Genomic DNA, 22,358 nt, shown 5'->3' with positions numbered 1-22,358 from the left:
AAGACCAATAGCAGATAGCTTTGTTCTGTGTTGTGTTATTTTACCTGTTCAGTTTAACATGCCGAATATGGAATATATATGCGTTACATTCCAATTCATAAAATACAGCTTCATATTCAAGGTTTGACACAATCGCTTATCAATGTTTAAAATTACAACTGATAATGAATTAATTCAATGCTTTCTCAGTTTCCATGTCAGCAATATCAGCTTCTACTTCCAAGATATCACCAGTGTGAATAAGATATTGTTTTCACCAGACCTGTGATTCTGCGAGTTGATTTTCAAGTGACCTGCAGAAAAGCAGTTAATTTAGTTAAAAGCAGTTCAGTTAGTTCAGTTAAACACAATTAAAAGAGCATGAACAATGTCATGCTGACAAATCCTGCTTTAATTTTGTCCTATTAATGTCAATTTTCCTTTATTATTCAGTTGCAGATGTTTTCAAGGTTTCCCGCATTTAATCTTTGCTGTAGATTATTTTTAAAGGTGTTTACTTCCATCGCTTGCTGAGAAAGAGGTTGACCTTTTCTTCATTACAGGCCCATTGATCCTCCTCTGTGTCTGAGATTTTTAAGGATAGGCCCTGATGGCTGGGCTGCTGTGTGAAAACAATCCAACTGTGGGGATAAACACAATGAGGAGTCCAACAGTTTCAGACCAAAACAGGGTGTGGCGAGAGAACTAACCGTACGTCTGGGGTCGCTAGGGGTTACACTCTGGTATGTGTATTTGTTTTGGTTGACTATCTGACACATACACCAGACAATTTTCCCTCAACAATCACTTGTCTCTTCAGCTGCAGCAGGTCAGAGGTCAGATTAGTGAGCAGGTTGTGGATCTTTCCAATGCAGGCAACCTCTGGCTGGATGGGAGAGTTTGAAAAGAGAAAAAGAGGCAGAAAGAAGAAGAGAAATACGAGAGGGGGGAAGACTGTTGATTGCAGCACTTCATGTGTTTGCCTTGATGTAAAGAGTTTGTGTTAAAAGAGAAAACAAACTATTTTATTTGTTTCTTTAATTAGGACATCTTATTCTGAAGGTTTCCAACAGAAGAAGACTGATAGTAATAATGGGGATCCAGATGTCTGTTTCCTAGTCTAGACCCAGAAAAACACCGTGGGTATGTTTTTCTTGGTTTTTATGTTAGACCAACAAAAGTAGTGCATAACTGTAAAGTGGAAAAAAAATTACTAAACAAAAAAACGTGGCTTTTTATTTGTAGCAAGTTCCCTATACTGTAGTACATTTCATTTGATGTGCAAAACTGATTGGTCACTACCAATTTGCAAATCAAAATAATATTTTTTCAGTTAACAGAGAGCTCCTGTGAACAGCAATTTCTGAGTCTTGCCACAGACTTTCATTTAATTTAGGTCTGGACTTTGGCTAGGCCATGCTAACACTTGAATATACTTTTGTCCAACTATTGTAATGTAGGGCAGGTTGTATGTTTAGGATCATTGATCTGCTGGAAGTTGGACAATTTATTCCATAGTCTCAAATCCTTTACAGGCTCTATATCTTAATTTATACCCATACAATAAAAGTGCCGGACATAAGGTAGCACCAAATATAGCGGATAAAGAAAATACAGTGGTGGGATATCTAACTTTGTGGATAATTTATCTTGTGGGAAACAAGGATACAAAAACAGCCCTGATACTCTTCTTCTTTTCCTCTTTGGAATAGACTATATAAAAGTCAGCACATTATCACCCCTTAGGAGGCTATAATGAAAATGAATGTGTGCTTGTCTGTTATTTCAAAGCTGCTGGGTGGTCATAGAGAAGCATCTAAAGCAGTGGTCCCCAACCCCCGGGCTGCGGACCGGTACCAGTCCGTGTACCAATTGGTACTGGGCCGCGCAAGAAATAATTAACTACTTCGTTTTATGTGTTGAGTCTGGATGATCTTTTATTTTGAAAATGTAAAAGTGTTAACTGGATTCTGTCGATTACGTCTTGTGCGCCAATATTGAGCCCACAAGCAGCAGAATGAGTTAGAAACAGCAGCAACAGCATCGGTGTCAAAGCGCACCTCACCTCCTCCCCCCCCCCGTCCCGAAGTCTTGCACGCAGCCCCCCAGTCCGCAGCAATTATGCGAAGTCTCGATCGGTCCGCGGTACTAAAAAGGTTGGGGACTCCGAACTAAAAAGGTTGGGGGTCCGCGGTACTAAAAAGATCTAAAGCACTAAACTTTGAACTGGATTTCTTCCCAGATTGACCAGTATACTCTTTCCCGTCAGCACATACCACCACTCTATGGTGTGAGATTATCTTCCACTAAATAATAATTGTTGCCTCTTACAGAACTCATTGAACAACTAATTTCAGACACGAGGATCTGGTTTCATTGTCTGTTTGAAACTAGAAGCAGTAGCTCTCTCTGAATGAAGTCATTGAGGCAAATAGACCTGGTGGAAAATGTGCCAGATTAGCATAATGTGGTTGGTATGGTGTGTAACAGTCTGTTACCCTTGAAGTAGAAGTGGGTCATGCTACATTTCCATATTTCACACGTATATTTAACCCCAGACTGATATTATGTGTTAAATTATTGATGCTTAGTCATTATATTCAAGGCATTCATTTTTAATAAGCGTAGTAAATGAAGATGGTTCACTAATGAAAGAAGCTTCATCTCATTTGGGGCCTTCAAAGGGGGTCCTAATAGAGTTAAAGCATCAAAAACAAACTACAAAGAGAAATTCTGATTACTTTGTCTGACTCCTGTGGTTCTTTGTCTCCTCACAGATGATACCAAGATTGCACTGCATCTCAGAGACAACCAAGGTGAGTCTTCAAATACAGAATATTGTAATGACTCTGAGAATTGGTGCTGTTTGAAAACACATTCTCATTTCCTTTTTGAGAGAAATTGCAAGTCCATGACTTTCTATCACGCTTCTGGGTGCTAAAATGCCATATGCCTACAAATCAGCAGAGCACAGGCACTGTGAGGATGTTTTTGCATTTATTTTCTATGCGTTTAACCTATTATCACCCTGTATGAGGTTGTAATATTAGTCAACGTGATAGGGGTCTGTGAAGAAGATGCAGCTTAAGCATAGGAAGTAATCTTGAGGTGATTTTAGGTGCAGCAACAACACAGCTAGACTAAATCACCCTTTTCTCAGTAACTGAGCAAAACTAGATTGTAGATAGTTCAGCTTTCATTGTTTGTTTCTTTAAATCTCTTGTGAGGTGAGATGTGGGAGCAGGTTTAGCCCTCTGTACAACTGATTTGTCTGGGTTTCTGTCCAGGTCATCTGTCTGATGCATTTCACTGCTCTGTTAGAGCTCTGCTTCCTTAGACACTTTAATCAAGACCAAGATAATAGAGGACTGGTCTCCACCTGCAACAGAATGCCCCACTCCACAACAATAGTTAAGCACTGCTGGGATTTTCTGTTACTGATGCTCTTTAATGACAAATAGTGTGTGAAACCACCACATCAACCGGTCTCTTGCTATATTTTAACAACCAACTCATTTCTGATCATCTCTGAATCCCAGTCACACAGCCTCCACGACCCTGACAGACCAGAAACCTGTCATTTTGACTTCCTACTGAAACTGAAACTGCCTAAAATCAATCTTTAAAAAAAAAAAAAAAAAAACTCTCTGTAGCTTCAAAACTGGATGTAATCAGGTGTCTTTTCTCCAGCTAAACTGTTTTTATAAATACATGTACGTTATTAATATATCTCAATGATTGTTTGTACTTAATGGATTCTCTGACCTACACAGTTATAGCGAGCTTTCTCACATGTTGGACAGGTTTGATTACCATCCTGTTATTCTGTGCGCTGGAAGTGAATGAGGCAGAGAGCCAGGGGAGAGCTTGGTGGGCTGACAAGCTCTGCCTACAGCTGCTAATTAAAGACAGAGAGAAGCCTGGGGAGAGGTTGTCAGGGGGCACACAGAGGAAATAAAATGGATGTGACCTGAACCTGGTGTACATCTGCTGAATACATACATTATAGCTTCCTTTCTCTGTTTCACTGCAAGTAAATGAGAACTGAGCTTATTCTTGTCCCTGAATGTTTTATTTTGGCTGAAAATTGGAAAGAAATTGCAGGAGATGCTGTTTTGTTCTCCTGAAACTGAGCCCAAAACAATAAAAAGAGATTGGTAGAGGTTTACAGGAAGCTCTTCACATCTTTCAAAAGCACTATCACAACCTCTGCTGAGTCTAGTGGTAAGCATGAATCTTAAGTGATCCACACACCTGTCACTTCACCAAAAGCTTGCAGGAAGAGAAAAGGATCTTTTAAGTTTAAAGCAGACTTTTCAAAGCCTGCTGAAGGACAGCAAATATAAAGCACTAAAAATGTAGGATGCGGTTTAAATTGCTCTTTCACACATGAAATGCCTGAATAAACTCATCTAAAGTGCCATCTCTGTTTTCAATATGGTAAATATATGAACTTCAGGGAATATTGAAACCATTTCAGTTGATAAATGGTGATTGCCCCCTACTGGTTACTAAAAGAACTGCAATAAAATTTGAAAACATCTTTAAATAAAATAATTTTTAAAAATGTAGCCTTTTGAGATTAAGACAAGTGGGTTTTCTTTTCAGTAATGCCTGCTGACAGCGCCGTCAACAGGGTGCCAGGCACGCATCCTCTGCACACCGGTCTGATCTTGGGCATCCTGCTGGTGATGCTCATCATGATTGCCGGCGTTCTGATCACGGTCTACATGTACCATCACCCAACCTCTGCTGCCAGCCTCTTCCTCATCGAGGTGAGTAGTATAGCAGAAACATCAGAATAAAAACTCTGGGTTGAGTTTTTACCGTCTGCTCATTATTTCTTAGTTCTTTATTTCTGTCTGAGAAATAAACAAGACATTTTTCAGACAAACTAATCACAGCTGAGGTCTGGTTTTTTCTCTAGCATCAGACCTGCTGGTGTAACACTAGGGATATTTGTCTGTGCAAGAAGATCTGTTTTATTCTACTGACTCATCAATATGCACAAATACCAATAATGCATAACTAAAGTGCTCTTACAAATTTTCTTTGCTCTTACAAAGAAAATTCAGCAATACTACAGGCATTACCTATAAATGAAATCACTATTATAAATTTCTTTTTGTATTTCTTCAAGTTATTTTTGTCTCATTCAAATATTTTAAATAATCTGAAACACTTACATGTGACAAATACAGAAGGAAATGTGTATGAGAGTAAATGTTTTTTGACAGCAACCTTCAACGTTGTAGTTTTATCTTTCATCTTGACGTGTGTCCTCTCCACCCAACTGCAGAGACGCCCAAGCAGGTGGCCGGCCATGAAATTTCGCCGGGGTTCGGGTCATCCCGCGTACGCTGAGGTGGAGCCAGTGGGCCATGAGAAGGAGGGCTTCATCGAGTCAGAGCAGTGCTGAGGTAGGAGGTGAGACATTCTCATCCCCACCTGGTGCCTCCCTCTCAACCCTTTCTGCTTCACCAGGAACCTCTCACCCAGAACCTCCAGGATCGACCTATTGGTTTAGGAGCTTTGGTAAAACTCTGAATTTGGCCCTTTAGAACTAGAGGAAACCCACTGAACAGCTCCTGTCGGTGAGGAACAGACTTGCCGGGGACACGGGGGAATGGGACAGCACTGAGACATCGTCAATTCAGCTGGCATTGATAAGGATTTCTGGCTGCTGTCATGCTGCCAGGAAGGGACTGGACTGACTGGTTGTTTTTGTCCAAGCAGGAAGCAGGGTGACCTATACAATATATATTTTCAGAACCAATACAGAGTAAGTGAACAGAGACTTCCACTTGATTGTCAGTGGTGTTATAAGCCTTTGTATATCCATCTGGTTTATACTAGTATTCCTTTTTATTCCTTTTTTTTTTGCAATTATCAGTATGATAGGGTTGGCACATTTCTCTGTTGGTATTGCTTTTCTATACCACAGCAGATGTAATTGACTTTTCCACATCCTGCTCTGCTGTGCAACATGACGTGAGCTGAACAGTCATTGAGATCAATCAGAGCTCTGAACATTCAGCTTCTTTTTTATGGGTTAGTTTATGATGATCAGCTGGGGAGACTTAGTGTTTTTCGTTTTCATGGGTGATGGGAGCATTTCTTTTGTGTTTGTATATTCATTAAGGCTGTGCCCTTTTGTCCCTGACTAGAATTTGCACCGTTTTTTGTTGTTTTTTTCCATTAATTTTCATGCACATTTTTAGATCTTGCAGATTACAAGACAGGTGCTTGTGAGTGTGAATATATTTTCTGAAGTGTCAGTAATTTGTGTGTGTGAATACAGAGGAGTAGTTAACAGCACTGATGGGATATCTGCTTACTTTATGGGGTTTTATGCTTGAGCTGGCTCTGTACAAGTGACTCTTACATTTAGAGGTGCACAGGATGTGCAGTCAGGTCTTTACATACAGTCATCATGATAATGAATGGCATACATTTTAAATTACTTCTAACCTTTTTTCAGATTGTACATACAACTCCATTTATTTTTAAAAACAACAATTTGGCATAGAAATTTTAATCTTTTGTAGATTTTCTTTGATCCACAGTAATATTTGGTTAGCCACTCTCTGATAGTAGGATTAAGCAACTACTTTAGTTTGAATGATTCCTTTTGGTTCTCCCAAAAATTCTACATAGTTAAGTCTTTGCCTAATTTAATTTATTGTAGATTTTCTCGAATCCTCACAGTCAAAATTATGCACAATCTTCCTCACTAACCTTTGATTAAATATTCCATGGCAAGTTGTACCTTGATCACAGGCTTTTTGTAGCTCTCGCCAACATTGTGGTATGACATTGGCTTCATGTTTAGCCACTCGTCATAGGTGCAAAATACACCGCAAATTCTTAATCCCGAGGGTTCAGGTTATCTTAAATTAACCTGCTTTATTTACTCCAAAATCTCAGGTTATATATGGGATTATTGTTCATTTAAACTCCTAATTGTGATGACATTTTAAAAGTCTAACTTCTGATTGGAAGTGAATGATAAGCCTTCATTTGACACAGTCAAATAATACTTGTTTGAAATGGATGATCCTAAAATCTGAAACACCCCAGTTTGTGTAAATATGCATTTCCTCTTGTAGATATTCAGTAAGTTCCTTGTACTTTTCCAATGTTCTGAGTATTGGTCAATCGAATGTGTGACACCAAATCCTTTTTATACTAGGAAAAAAAGAACTACCAGCTACCATCGATCACGATCACCAATGAGAAAGTAGTGGGACCTTCAGCATTACATGTTTAACAATTTAGGTGAATGCAAGCACATGTTTGAGCCTGTATGTATATTTTTGACTGTGGAGTGAGAAAATTCATACTAACTTCCAGTCAAATTATGTTTAGAAAATTATTTTTAAATTTTAAATAATAATTAAAAATAATTATAATAATTAATGTGATGAATGTATGTAAACAGCTGGCCGTAACTATTTCTGAAAACAAATGTCACTGATTGGAGATTTATTGAATATAAAGGACTGTTTCCTTTTCTAGTTTCACAACAGGAAATAACCAGTTCTGTATGACTTTAACAGTTTATCCTTGTGAACATAATAATGTATATACCAAACCAAAACATTTGCAGATTCAGGTAACTCGTGGCAAACATTTATATAGCAGTGATGGTACTGAGAGACATTTTTTTTATTTTTTATGAGTGGCCTTTTTTCCTCTACTTTTTTACTTAAATGTGAACACTGTTGTGTTTTTCTTGCTGTCACAGATCAATACGCAATCTAAACATTATTTTTTGCTGATTACACCAATGAATGTGGACTTAATGTTGAGACAGACACTCGGGATCAATATACTGAAATTCTAATTTGCAAAACAAAAAAGTGCAATGTTCCATCATCAATGTTCAGGACACAGAAAATGCATAAACTTTCCATTTGTTTTGATGTTTTTTTCTGTTGACACCACGTTGCCATCACATTGAAACCAAAGACTAATTAGCATGAGAGTGGAAACCATTTTCCCTCACAGCCTCCTCACCTCACAACTCAGCTGCCATTAGCGGTAGCTTTGATAAAGTACTGTTACGATAGTCAGAAGCCATTTTCTGTTATTTAAAACTGTGTACAAAGTATTCTTTGCAAAAATTGTAAAACATGCTAAATCCTTCTCCTGGGTAATATATCCTTAAATTATTAATAACTCTAAAGGCATGTAAAAATGTCCAAATACAAAGAAACTTTAAAACATTATAAGGGCAAAATTAACAATAACTACAAAACCCAGCCAGTAACGTTTTTAGTTTAGGCTGATACTAGAAGCTTCCTGGATAAGACGCAAAAGTATAAATTCTGTCTTTTTGTATCCAATGCTAACCAACTTTCTGATTTCAAGTAAGTTAACATTGAGATATTTAAAAAGAATTTTAAAAATAGAACAAAGACAAAATTAGCAGTAGTTATGGAAGTTAAAGTTTTTGTTTAGGCTAATGCTAGCTGTTCTTTGACATTAACACAGAAAGAACAACTAATTTGTTAGTATCAAATGCTGTATGCCTTTATGATTTGAATTAAATGAATACTTTTTCTGTTTCTGAGATTTTATAGAGAATCTATAGACAAAATTGGCTATGACTATAGATGTTAGCATGCAAACCTTTTAGCTTAGGCTTTTGCTAGTAATTCTTAAATTAATCTCAGAAATTTAATCAAAACCTCTACCAAAATGACACAATAATGTGTAAAATAATGTTATTTTGACTTACAAAAATATTTATTTTCCTAAATTAATATAATACTGTTTTAAGAAAGTTGTTTTTTGATTGAAAACTGTATTGGCCACATTTAAATTCCACAAAAAAAAAACAACAACAAAAGAAAACATATGTTCTGAATGGCTTAATTTTGCAGAACACAGGATATTGTTTATCTAAACAATTATAGATGTATTTGGAATTTTAACAATTGAGAATTTGGCAAGTTTTTTTGAGTAAAACATTTTACTTTTCATTGTTTTTTGACGTACAATAAAATATTCAGGCTCAAAAATGCTTTGAATACATTCATTCAAACAAATCTGGTATCTGCTATTTACAAATATTTATGTGCTGCTATCTTCAAAAAGTCATTGATGCAGTCTGCTTGGAAGTCATCGTGACCCATGTCTAAGTTGATGCCTTCAACTGTAAGGTGTCATTCCCACACGTCAACGATGTGTATCAGGAAATTTGTCCGTTATTTTCTATTAAACAACCCACATTGGCACTTGCCAGTAGCCAATGCTCCAAGAAGAGCATCCCCCTATCCTTTTCAAACCTCTTCTGCTTAGAAGCTTTGTAGCTTCTTATGAAACTATCTGCAACTGAAGGTGTACAATCTGTTCTTAAACTGCATATTTAAGTAAGACTCATAAAATGTGTGTTAAATCCACCAAAGGGCATTCTTCAAATGTCTTAAGACTCTCAAAGTGAGTTAGCCTTGAGACAAATAAAAAATAGTATCAGTGCAGCTGCAAACACTGTTTAATAACTGGGGGTTAACTGTTTTAAAATTGTGTTACCTCCACTAACATATCAATTTACCTTAAGTTTTGTAAAAACAAACTAAATGACAGAATAACATTGCTCTTAATCCTGCAGCATGGGGTAGACCCCAGTTCATAATTACCAGAACTTACAACAAGACAAAATATTTTTTGGAGTTGCTTCTGTCTCCTTTAGAGCCTCCATATTCAGCCATACTTTTATAGGACTGACATTTCCGTGAAAATAAAGAAACTGTGCCCCACAGGAAGTTCAAAAACATCCATTCATGTTTTCAACTACCAATTCATAAAATTGCCAAATGCATCTACAGAAGTCACTATTTTTAAGCGCAAGAGCAACTAAGGGAGAAGGCTTAGCATCAAAGCTAACAGTTTAATTTTTTTTCCTTTCATCTTCTTTACAATCAAAGTCATGCATAGAAATTCTGTATGAACACCAAAACTGGAAAATGGTGACTGTTTAAACTTGTGCACATAGTAATATGATATTGATCACTAATAAAACCACAACCCATAACCCATATGGGTTATGGGTTGTGGCCATAGTGTTAATGTAAAGGAGAACGCTGGAGGTTTAGGTAAGTGTAGCTGGTTCTCCATGCCTTCAGGTGTGTTTTAATACTATTACAAGAGTTCCTCTGGAGAAACGGCTCCATACAAGTGCTTGCAAGTTCCTGTTTTATTATTTTTCCTGAAACAGCAAGTGTTTTATAGAAACAGTCAAAGGGGAGTTGGAGACAGTGATTGAGACTGTGTGTGTAAACAGACTTTTACAGAGACTACAACACTTGGTCTTGCAGAAACTGAAGCTTGTTTGGTTTCTTGTTACTTTACTTGATAAATGGCTTTTACTTCCATCGTTATAAACATTATGTCTGACACATGAACTGAGTGGAGCTGAGATATGATACTGATGCTGTGTGTTACTTCCTCATGTGTTGGATTAAATGTTGACATATGACAAATATTCACAAAAAGAAAAGTTTATATATTTTTTCTGTGTTCCTGTTTCTTTGCATTATAAAAATACATAGTACACAAAATCACTCAGTATCAGCTGTCTGTAATTTCTGTAACTACTGTTGTTTTGATTACATTTGAAATAAACAAAGTTGCTAAAAAAAAAACAACTGTGTTTTTGCATTTTTGTCAGTTTGAACAATGCTGTAGACAAGATGGAGTCATCCCAAGTCAAATACTATTATGAAATGTCATCTCTGTGATCTGGTGTTTTAGCCCCATCTAGTGGTTAAATGACAGAATGCCCATGATATTTAGGCTTAAAACAATTTCTTTCCCCCTCCCCCACACATTTCTTTTTACAACAAAACACACACAGACATGTTTAAATTATTTTTCCTGGATGTAAAGACAATAACGTAGATTTCAAGAGGACTGTCAATATGAACATAGGAACCGGAATAAAATACAAACTTTAGTCTGCACTTTTAATTAAAACTTGGATTACTTTTGAATTTTTTTTTTTTTTTTTTGAGGCTTGAATGCGCAATGCTGCACCATTTAAATTTGGCATGAAGGAAAAACTGGACTGTACAATACCTTTTAAAAGTATCAATAACCCTTTACCTTTATTTTATTTATAAAGTTTAACATAAAATTTTAATGGATTTAAAATCAGCTCTGCTAAGGAAGTCATTATTTATCATTCTAAGGTAATTATCTGTCTGACATAAAGTACAACATCCATTTGGACCTGGTGGTATATCATTGCTTCTTACCAAGATATTTTTACATTGCTTGATAAATTAGAAAATCATAAAGAACATATCTCCATTTTTTTTTTTTTTTTTTTTTGGTAAATTCAAGGAATAAATTTGAGATTTGCAGCAGCTCATAGTGACCAGAAACTGAAGGCCAGCACTCTTCTTAAAGACAAAGCCATTTTAAAGTAGTCTAAACAATGTTGGTTGATAAAATACTTTCAAGTACACAAACATGGCCTGGAAACTCAAGGAAAATAACTATTGTCTTCTTTGTCCATGTCTGAGAAATAACCAGATTTTGCATGCTGATCTAGAAAAGGATGAAAATAACAAATGTCGTCTTCATGAAATACACCAACATAGAAACAAGCTACATTAGGTGCCTGAAAACCATTTACAACCACACTCCTGTTGCATTGTTGGCTATTGTTACTGTTCAGATAACGTCCAACTTCCAGCACCTCAAATAACATCAGCAACCACTCCTCACAGATCTGTTTCCCATCTCAGGTGTATGTCCACAGATTTGTTTGTCAATGGCCCAAACAAATGCTGAGCTCAGTTTCTTTGTAAAAGGTGCAACAGATGCAAACCAGCTGCTCCCCCAGAAACAGACTAACAGGACACAGAGATTTGCTGCAATAAACTGCTTGTAAAACAAAAACACTGTTAGTTCACCATCTGGCAGATTATTATATGTAGAAAAAAAGGAGTCCAGATTGCCCGACTTCCCAAGGGCAACAATTTATTGACATTTAACCACAGATGGAGGAGAAAGATGTTATTCTTTAAGATCCCATTTAGAGCAAACTGAATGGAATCAGTGCCACAGGGACTAAGCCTGAGATAGACTGCAGAACTGAAGTCAGCTGTATGTCAATCTTCCAGTTTTCTACACATAAATGTTTAGAGTTCTCAAACCTTTATTTAAGTATAATTGCAGCAGTTTTCTACAAGTTTACTGCAAATATTTCTACAGAAGTCTGGCTTTAAGTGTAAGCTCTGCACAAATCGCCGAGTGTGGAGTGAGTGGATGGATTGTTGGACGAAGAGGAATGGATGCCAGACAGATTTTTGGATAGACAAAAGGATGGCGAATGGATATCAGGATGGACAGACAAACAAATGGATGTATGGATAGGATGAACAGAGGTCAGATGTATGGAAAGAGACTGATGAATGGGTGGGTGGACATAAATGGGAGAACAGAATATTAGATGGTCAGGCATAAGTGGAGGGACAAAAGATGTTGGAGAGACAAATAGAATGATGGATGAACAATGGGATCAAAAAATGGATTGTCAAATTAATGGATGGATGGATGATTGAAAGGATGAAAATGTACATTAACTGATAATAAATATATTTGCTTGAGAATAAAAAAAGAAAAACATCACACACCACACCCACAAATGCCTTGCAATCATTTATTTTGTCAGAAAGTAAAAGATAATTCATTTACAATAGAAAAAGAACATGCACAAAGTAACAGGAAATGTTAACATAATAACGTGACAACTGGGATTTCAGAAGGTAAAAAAAACTAAACGTACAAGTAGGTCACACTTTCCCCAAAAAGACTACCGCCTCTCTCATAATTTACTATAAACATCTGTTTAAAGTAAACAAGAAGTGCTTTAGGGCAGCACTTTGCAGGGAAAAGTCAATAAATGCTTTAGTGCTTTACAGTTGCACACAGACAAGTGGAGGAAACATTGCAGCAAAACTAAACTATTCACATTTTGGTCACAAAAGAAAGGAATTTTCTGAAAAAAATTGATCTGCTCATCAACAGTAAATAATAGTGACAGTTTAGTAGTGCAATCCTGTTGTCAGTGTCGGCCATTTTAAGGAGTGCTCAGTTTGAAGATAACGACGGCCACTTTCTGTGTGTAACAGCCTGTGCTTCTTTGTTTAATAGTAAAACACCCACCTCCCTCTACTGAAAACATACACTATAATTAATCCAAACAAAATACCAGGATAAAAAAATAATCATCTTTGGACAACGCGTTTGCTAAAAAGGCCTCAAGAACATGCCTCAGTATTACTTTAAATATGATATATTCATACGTTTCTCTACATTCAGTAACATTTTGTTTTACAGTTATGCCTTTTTCTATGTGTCTCGGTCAGAAGTCGATTCCATCAACATGCAGGGTCTCGTTAATCTAGAACCAAACAGAAAAAGAGAGTTAAACTTCACTTATCTTGATGTCTATATGCATTCTTATAAACCGCTGTCATTATATGAGCTTTGAACAGAAAATCCACAATAAAGTTAAACGTGTTCACCACATTATTGTTTTTTTTTTATTTTATCTGTTCTCCCCAAAATAAAACAAAAACGGATAATTGTAATTTGCATCCAAATTGGCATTTGGTTGCTACGTTCAGCTTAAAATTCAGCATCAAAAAGAAAGTTGTTTTACTCTGTATTGAGACATTTTTAATAATTAAATACATATATTTTAAGTGTTAAAAACTGTAACACAATTCATTGTTTTTTGTTCATTTTAACCTAGAACCTTTGCATTGTGTTTCTGGCAAATCCGTACATCAGATGCACAAGCGGCATCCACAAACAACAATAATGGATGACAAAAGCCGCTTCTCTTGGCCCACTGGGGGTTTATTTTTAAAAAGCGATCCAGTATGATGCTGGAAAAGACTTGTTGTTTGCAAGTTGTGCAAAAAGAAAGTTATTCAAGCCTACATTGAGACAGTACAGCAGCACCATCTCAATGAAACACAGCAGCACAGATGTTCAGCTACCATAGTTCACATATCTAAAGAAGTATTTCTTTTAAAGTTCCAGGAATGTTCAGGGGTTCCTGAAACGTGATGGTTGAATAACCAAAATTACAAATTAAAAACAAAGGGTCTTTTTAAATAGAAAATATTTCTTATTCTGCCTATATGTGGTTTTTGATTAAAATGAGATTAATTACAAATTAATTGAATTAGATTCTTTACTGGAGTCCCAACACTATTTTTGACCCAAACACAATACTGTGATTGTACAAGAACCTGGGGAAACGTGAGTTAACAGCAGAAAAAGGGTGAACTCTGTATAGAGAAGCTGATTGTATTCGGTGTGGCATGAAAGTCGTGTTTAACGTGATCCACTCCCAGAGAGAGAGAGCTGTGACTCATCAGTCTTCCTCACCCTCTTTTGGTCACATGACAATTTTAAGCAATACAGTAAAACTAGATAGCTATAAAAAAAGAAAAGGGAAAAATAATCACAGAGTGGAACATTGGAGGACCTTTAGTTTTCTGTGGATCTATTTGTTGTACAAACAAGCAGTTGGGAGCGGCACCATAAAAACAAAATTATTAAATCTAACATCTTAGCGTGTATTACAGACTGATTCTGTGTAACCTAATGAAATAATGTGAAATCACTACTCACTGCAGGTCTGCTCTGCCTCCGAGGTCTTCGAGAGGTTCAGTCCAGAGTTCTGTTTGGGTCGGGCTCCCAGCTCCTGCGCCGGCCTGGCTGGATTCTGGTTCACATCCAAAGGTTTCTCTTTCACCTCTAAACTGTAGTGGCCCCCTTCCTCTACCACCATCTTCTCAACCTTCTTCATTAGCTTTCCCACCTGGGGATTCTCCCCGAAGATGCTGTTGTTAATAAGTATGAACCTCTTCTTACACTTCCTCAACACCCACTGCAGATCTTTGCCCTCCCTGTGAATGTATCTCTCCAGGGTGATCTTCTTCAACACCTCCGCCCAAGTGAACACCACGATCGTGTGATTCCACACGTGCTCCCCAAAGAGGCTCACATTCTCCTCGATGCGTGCGCGATCGACCTCCGTGAACATGCCCACGGGGATGATCAGCAGGAAAGCGTGAGGACCCGGAGGGCAAAGAGAGGCGCCCCTGACCAGCTCCTGCTTATAGGAGGGTGGGGTATCCTGCGCAGAGAACCAGCCGGGAGTATCCACCACTACTACCTGGCGGCCATCTACCTCTGTGTCCCTGGTGACGCAGAACTCAGCCGCTCGCTCCAGGTGGAACTCCTCTCTGCCTAGGATGGTGTTGGCTGTCAGGCTCTTCCCCGGCCACCTCCATCCTAACACCACCAGGCGGATTTCAGGCAGAAATGCCGTGTCCTGAGCTGGAGCTTCTGCAACCTCTGGAGCTGCTGTCTCTTGGGTCTCTTTCTCTGGCCCAGAAGAATCTTTGGCTGCAATCACAGAGGTTACACAAGTTAGTGTGAGCGGGTATTATCTAATAACCAAGGAAGACCTTTAATAAGTAGTCATATTTAAACAATTGGTTTCTAGTTCATTCAAACATGTGCAGTGTACTATTATCACTATTAAGGTAGATAGGTGTAAAAAACAATCCTCATATGTCATATAAAAACATTATGGTTTAGCATTTACACAAAATTCTAAAACAAAAACATAAAATATCAGTAAAAATATATAGATCATGATTTTAAAAATAACAATTAATGTATTCCTACTGCTTCTGTCATAATATTACAGTAGTTATTATAGTTATATTACATTAAACACCAGCTAAATTTAGAATAACTTGCATTAGGAATACAAAGCTAATATTAGCTGTATAATTAGGTCATGTTCTCTGGTAGTTGCCCTAGCTTAGCATTTTTCAGTTTACTACAAATATTTCAATTAAAAAGATCCAGCTTGGAAAGGGCAGGCAAACTTTCTAAATATGTTTCATGATTTCTAAATAAAAGATCCTAGACACAATCCTCCTTGAGAAGTGAAATTGTGATCAAAAATAATGAAATAACTGATATTTAATGAAATAACTGAATGTCCATTAACTGATGGACATTAACTTTTACAAAGAAAACCAAATTGACTTTAGCATATAATCAATATCACTTTCAGAAAGTTCAGCAAAATAGTTTGATATTTTTTTCTGAAATCATTCAATATGGAAAGATGCATTAAGGCTCTTTACATAACACAACTACAAGTGTATATGTGGATGGTATTTGTTCTGTAACTCTGACAATAAATATGAAAATAGGTTTATTTAGAAATTATTAGCAATTGTCTGTTTTGGGATTGTTACCTCATGAAATTCACATATTCTTAAAAGAACCCAATGATTTTAAGTTTAGTGCAAGTTGACTTGTATCACACAGTAATTGGGTTTTACGTCAGCAAAAGATCACATCTTAAAGTGAAAGTGTTTTTCCAATCTCCTGTATCTAAAGATGCACCGATCTGGTGATCTATAGTTAAAGTAAATTCCCACTTTTCTTTATTATGAATGTTTACAGCCAAATCTGTACAAATCTAAAAAGCAAGCCTTGCTTTTGCTTTTTCATACATTTAAAGACTTCATAGGAACTCTGTAGTCACAATGCTGGTATTTATTCTGGTAATACATTGGGTAAAAGTTCACAACAAACTATTCTGTAAACAAATATGAGAAAACCAAACAAATAACATCCAGAGACCAACATGCATCAGTCAGGATACTTTGCAATAACACAAGCAAATAATACAGATATAATTCATTATCTTTAAAATGTAATTAGTTTTTATTTTCTTATTGCTTCTATCATTACTTTGGTCTTTAGTTTAAAGAGAAAAGAACACACCGTATAAGTTGTTGAGACTTTATTTAAGGGCATTTTTCACAATAGGGAAATCCCCATTAGTTTCAAGGCTGCTCCTATTTCCTGTCCACTAAAAGTTAGACTCCTTAAAGACCCAATTTCCTGATAATATATCTGAAACTTCTTTTATTTCAGAATATGTTTTAATCCATGAAGACTTGCTGTAGGAGTTTTAAATTAAGACCCTTAGTAATTTGTTTTACGAGGTTGTACTACCAAGAAAGAACTTAATACTATAGTGGTCATCTATACGAAAAACTCTATAAATATTTAAATATGAAATGATTCAATATATTGTCTAAAATCTTCGATAAATTGCATATATTTTGCTTTCTAAATATGAGTTTGTTGTTGAAATGTTTGCCTAATGAACCACTTTATAACGTCAAAGAAGTTAATTATTCATTGACACAAGCCAAGCAGTAGTTCTAAGGTTGAAATATAAACTCGAAACAAAGTATCCGATGTTTATAACAACAGGAAATAGGAAGAAGTTTCCAAGTTTTGTTCGTTTCTTTAGTTTAAAACTGTCTGCTAACTTTAATGCTAATTTTGTCAGCAGCGGTGGCGATAAATACTTATTTTAAAAGTTCTTAAATTAACCGGATGGAGGCCGCTTTGCCTCACCTGCTGTCTCTTTCGGTGTATTGTCGGCCATCGTCAGTTTTATCCCGGGATAAAGTCTTCTTTGAGGGGGTCAATTCACTTCGGGCGCTTCGTTCTTCGAAGAACTTCCTCCTGATGATGACTCAAGTTACCGGAAAAAGCGTAACGTCAGCGCTACTTCCGGTCAATCCTTTCAGAGTAAAAGCAGAACAAAAGGAGACCGGAAGTATAAAAAAAAAACAACACACACACAAAAAACTCCTTAAACGTGGATGTTACAGACGGTGGACATTTTTTATTTGGCATCCAAATAAAAACTAAACAAATACAAAATTATGCAGCATTCTAACAAAAATGTCCTCATTATTTGACTCAAATGTGTTGTAAATTTGCATGACATCAGACCTTGAGGCCTAGATTTGAGGACCCCTGCTCCAGAAGCTGCTCCTGATTAGGGTGCGTTCATCCAGAGGTTTCTTCCACTCCATCAGGATACGCAGAAATACTAAAAGTCATTTCTGATAAAGTAACTTCACACAATGTGTAGGAGTCAGTTTTATTGTTAGACAGAGATTATAATGTTATTTACAACATTTAGTCTGAACCTGCATTTATTTACAACTGCAGAAGTAGCAGATCTGGCCTGTGGAATAATAGCATTAAGTATATCCTTGTTAGACAAAAAACATGAGTGCAGCATACTCTTAACAAAAGAACCTAAACCTAAACTATTGTTGTATTCCTTTGCTTTTAGATCATTAATCAAAAAGTCATAAATGGTAAAATCATTCTCAATTTTCCTAAAAACCTTCAACAACCTTGAATAAGTGAAAAGTAAATACAAAAAGTCGGCATTACAGTGTTCAATGATGCTTTCTCTTCATTAACAAACTCATGTTCCCCATGATTCCAGCATACGCATGTCATCGTCGTCTTCAACCCTTTTCTTAGTTGCTATGAAAAAAAGCAAAAAAAAAGATGAATAGTTAACTTAAATGATTAAATCAAGGTTATCCTACTTGTATTTTCTATAATGAGCAGAGATTATTATTAATTACCTTCAATGTATGAGGTAGATAATTAAAGAAACATCTAGTCATTCTTAGATAACCTTAACTTTTAATATCTTGTAATTCCATTGTTTAGGCCTCTCCAACCAAATGGCTCATCTACCTGCTTCACAATATTTTACTTTGTATTAAGTTCTATTAAGTTATAAGTACATATAACTTAAGTAGCACTAATTCCTAATGTAAATACAGTGCCTTTCACCCCAACATTTGATCAAATTACAACAGATTCACTCTATTTTATGTGATAGACCAACATAAATTGGTGCAGAGTTTAGGAAGCTGAAGGAAAATTGTATTGCACATGGTCTTTACTCCTTAGTATTTGATCTTATGTAACAGAAGGTTTGAAAATTAAGCATCATTTACTTTCTGACTCACAATTTTGCTAACTTTTTGTTGGCATATACTATTAAAACACATGATGAAAGGGTATGATACTTTTGCAGGGCACTGTAAATACAAACATGATCATGTAAGCTTGTGTGATGGACTCACTTGCACGACTGGGGCGTGATGAGGGCAGTTTGGAGCTGGGAACGCTGGGCAGTCCTCCCATACTCTTCATGCTCTCCTCCAGGTCCTCCTGCTCCAGCTCCTCCAGCTCTGCAAGGAGCTCATCCTAACAAGCATAAAGCAAGAACTAGCTAAAAGTTATGCAACATGAGTAAAAAAAAACAAAACAAGCAAGAAAGACCCATCTCAAGATGAAGGTGGAGAAAACTGAAAAACCTCATCAAACTGCTCGCCGAACGGCCCGGAAATTGCCTCGCTGATTTCCCGAGCCACATCTTGCTGCTCAGTGATGTCCTGCATTAGATCATCAATCTTGTCGACGTCCCTGAGAAAAATAAAATACAACCGATGCAAGTTCAAATTCTAATCTGGTGTACAATATTTATTATCTGAATGCTGTAATAAGAAAAAGAATTTCTCTATGGTTGAGAAATTCAACCATAGAGAAATCAGGTGATGCACCCACCCAAAACACACACATTTAAAATAGTTTGTACCCAGTTCCTTACATGTTCTGGTGGACCTGCTTCATGGCATTGGCAGCAAAGCCCATGTTCTTGAGGACCTCCGTGTTGGTGTGCGAGTTCTCCAGGGCCTCCCGCTGAAACTCAATAGTGGACAGCGTGCCATCAATCTGGGTCAGTTGCTGCTCCAAGCGCTTCTTCCTCTTCAGAGCCTGTAGCGCAGCTGTTCCAGAGAATCAGACCATGTAAACAAAAAAAAAGAGAAAAAAAAATCACATTAATTCTCACATCAGTTCATCTTGGCATGTACCTGTTACTAAAATAAAAGTACACCAAGGTTTTGAACAGTTATGAATTCAAAAACACAATGCTTTTCTGTCATACTGTCATAGTACTTTGTAGCCACTGATGTCATAAACCAAACATTATCATTGATTATCCATCTCATTCATCTAGCATCTTATTGATGTTTTAGCAATAAGAAAGAGACCAGGCAAAAATGGTATCCTGACAGAATTCCAAAGAGAAAACCACTCTCTGAACTAAAAAGGACACAAAGGTCCATTTAACGTTTTCCAAGAAACATGATGACTTTTAGGAAAATGTTATGTGGACAAACGAGACAAACTGTGATCTTTTGGAAGATGTGCATCCTGCCACCATATCAATAGTCAACCCTTGTGGTGGTATTGTGATGATCTGGGGTTGCTTTAGGATCTGGACAAATTGCTGTAAGTGATGGAATCATGAAACACAACATCCAGCCATATGTTCGTGACTACACTAAATGGGTTATGCAACTGGGGAAAAAAAATCTATTCTACAAATACCAGCAAGTAACAAAGGGCTCTTTCTGAGTTGTCTAATTACAGATCAGAAACTTTTAACTTTGACCAAAAAAGAAATATGTAAGGAAGAAAATATGTTTTCAGAGCACTATATGAGACAGGCAATGAGCGAGGGGGAGTCTGAGACAAGCCAATCAGAGTTTCCAGAGAAATTTACCTCAGGGAAAAAAAAATGTTTGCATCTGAAATGGACTGAGTTCAAGGTCGATTTATTTAAATACCTGACATTCTGCTGAATAATGAATAAAAGCAGTTTCACATTCAAATGTTGACAAAATAAACATCCACAACTAGATATTACAATAATTCAATATGCATTATTATGTTTAAAATGGAATTACGTCTTTGTCTTTGATCAGCCCCTGATTTATGAAAGTCCAATATTAGATAGCTTTATATTGACAGAAAGACACCAGGTCAGTATCTGGAGAAATATGTTTTGTTTGCAGCCAGGTTTTACTTAGTTTAATTAACAAACTTAACTGTTAACTAAAGTGGTCAGTAGAGCAGAGAATCTTCTGAGTCTTTGGTTCATGCTACACATTTTATTGGTGTGCCTGAGAGACCGGAGTTTTCTACAAGCTTGTGGAGCACAGATTAATGTACCGATGCAATTCCTGACTTGTTGCTGCACACTGTCAGTCAGCAGCCTTAAAGAAGGCTCCTACTCTTTCCATTCACTTGCAGAAGATTAATCCATTTCAGAATATCTCAGGTGATGATTTGTGATAAACCCTGGCAATCACGTTTATCCCTTTCTATCATCTGTCGGACAAGCATTGGGTGTGTCCAAAGCTCAGACTCGGGGTTCCTCCCTTTACATTGCTGCATTTAGTTTTAGTCTTTGGTGATTCACAGATAATGCAGCAAAGAAAACATTTTGCGTTGGGTAGAGCTCCACAGGAAGGAGAAATTATTGCGAATTGCTTCTCTATTATGATCCATTCGTACATTTTTGGATCATTTACATTTTGTTGTGTAAATAAGAATAGCAGGAAATGCTATGAAGGTTATGTTTTCAGCAATCCAATACTGCATTCCACTTGGACCAGGGGTGTAATAAAAACAATGGATACCTTCAGGTTAAACTTGTTACAAATTAATCCTTGAACTATTCTGTGTTAATTGTGAAAAGTGCTGATTCTGACAATGAAATTCAAGTTTAGAAGTTTAAACTCAAGCTAGGAGGAGAAATGGAAGAATAAACCTTAGGTTGCATTTTTAATATAGTTTCTAAAACCAGATACAGGAAAAGACTGAAACAAGTTGGACAGAAATGTTCACATTCATGTTTGTCATTTTGTTTGAATTATCACAAAGTAAAATGATAAAAGCTCACTTTAAATTAACATATAGCTATCCATGTTTGTTTACATGACTTGAACTAAAAATGTGATTGTGACTTAGGAGGAAGTTATTCAAGACAACTCTTTATGAAAGCTTTTATCATGTGGCAAGTTTAAGCTCTGATACGTTACTAAATCATCACTTAAATGCAGAAAAAAGCAGGTGTTATACTTCCTAGAAAACCCATAATGAAGACATACCCCTCTTGTTTTTGGTGCCGTGCTTCTTGGCTGTGGCTATTTCTTGCTCTATCCTCTTCTCCAGGTATTCCTGCTTCTTCGTCAGCATTTCCTCGGTTTCCCGGAGTCTGTGGATGGCCTCCTGCGGACTCGGTCCTCCTTTCGATCGGTGGTGTTTGGACTTTGAGGAAGAGCTGGACGATGACCCCGAGCTGGAGCTGCCTTTGAAAAGCTTCGAGATTTTACTCATTTTCAGACTTCTTCTTTTCTTTCTTCTTTTTTTTTTTTTACTGTAAACTGCGTTAATAATCCAAAATAATTAGAGGCGAACTCGATGGAGTCCGAGATAGTGACGACCTTCTGTATTTCACTTGACTCCCCAGGCGGGTGTTGTGTTGCAGATTTCCCTGTTCGACGGCTTCGTGAGGTTAGTTCAAACCAGCCAGTGAGAGCACCTATGGACACACCTGTGAGCATTACCTACAC

General features: G+C 36.9%; 3 protein-coding genes across 4 annotated transcripts in view; 1 reads left to right on the top strand and 2 right to left on the bottom strand.

The window, feature by feature from the left end:
- Positions 1-7,897, top strand: part of plxdc2 (plexin domain containing 2) — an 83,255-nt gene extending 75,358 nt beyond the window's left edge. The window contains exons 12-15 of the mRNA XM_005798573.3: positions 2,757-2,795; positions 4,588-4,754; positions 5,279-5,399; positions 5,464-7,897. Of these exons, the coding sequence (XP_005798630.2) occupies positions 2,757-2,795; positions 4,588-4,754; positions 5,279-5,398 (326 nt within the window). The 3' untranslated portion in view covers position 5,399; positions 5,464-7,897. The remainder of the gene's footprint in view (positions 1-2,756; positions 2,796-4,587; positions 4,755-5,278; positions 5,400-5,463) is intronic.
- A 4,741-nt stretch (positions 7,898-12,638) lies between these two features.
- On the bottom strand, positions 12,639-17,602 carry LOC102231758 (GTPase IMAP family member 4-like). Of its 2 annotated transcripts, XM_005798572.2 has the most exons (3): positions 17,470-17,602; positions 14,641-15,420; positions 12,639-13,396 (listed from the first exon to the last, which is right to left on the bottom strand). In XM_005798572.2, the coding sequence occupies exons 1-3, from the start codon at positions 17,498-17,500 to the stop codon at positions 13,392-13,394; spliced, it is 816 nt and encodes a 271-aa protein (XP_005798629.1). In that variant the 5' UTR covers positions 17,501-17,602; the 3' UTR covers positions 12,639-13,391. The 2 variants fall into 2 exon arrangements, with proteins under 2 accessions (XP_005798629.1, XP_023181720.1); XM_023325952.1 differs by lacking the exon at positions 12,639-13,396 and having other exon boundaries at positions 14,633-15,420.
- A 121-nt stretch (positions 17,603-17,723) lies between these two features.
- Positions 17,724-22,324, bottom strand: LOC102231495 (charged multivesicular body protein 4c). Its single transcript, XM_005798571.2, has 5 exons — positions 21,894-22,324; positions 19,544-19,721; positions 19,251-19,359; positions 19,017-19,140; positions 17,724-18,402 (listed from the first exon to the last, which is right to left on the bottom strand). Exons 1-5 carry the CDS (start codon positions 22,120-22,122, stop codon positions 18,341-18,343), a joined length of 702 nt encoding a protein of 233 aa, XP_005798628.1. The 5' UTR covers positions 22,123-22,324; the 3' UTR covers positions 17,724-18,340.
- Positions 22,325-22,358: the final 34 nt, after the last annotated feature.

Source organism: Xiphophorus maculatus, chromosome 21 (assembly GCF_002775205.1).
Source record: "Xiphophorus maculatus strain JP 163 A chromosome 21, X_maculatus-5.0-male, whole genome shotgun sequence".
Lineage (NCBI taxonomy): Eukaryota > Metazoa > Chordata > Actinopteri > Cyprinodontiformes > Poeciliidae > Xiphophorus > Xiphophorus maculatus.
The sequence above is the reverse complement of the archived record's forward strand: the minus strand, read 5'-3'. Positions and strand labels throughout refer to the sequence as shown.

Coding starts and splice junctions, on each gene's coding strand:
- LOC102231758 (XM_023325952.1), bottom strand. CDS start 17,500: ATGGCCGACAATACACCGAAAGAGACAGCAG. Junction 15,421..17,469: donor TACACCGAAAGAGACAGCAG/GTGAGGCAAAGC, acceptor CTGTGATTGCAG/CCAAAGATTCTTCTGGGCCA.
- LOC102231495 (XM_005798571.2), bottom strand. CDS start 22,122: ATGAGTAAAATCTCGAAGCTTTTCAAAGGCAGCTCCAGCTCGGGGTCA. Junction 19,722..21,893: donor CGGCACCAAAAACAAGAGGG/GTATGTCTTCAT, acceptor TCTCTGGAACAG/CTGCGCTACAGGCTCTGAAG. Junction 19,360..19,543: donor AAGCAGGTCCACCAGAACAT/GTAAGGAACTGG, acceptor TATTTTTCTCAG/GGACGTCGACAAGATTGATG.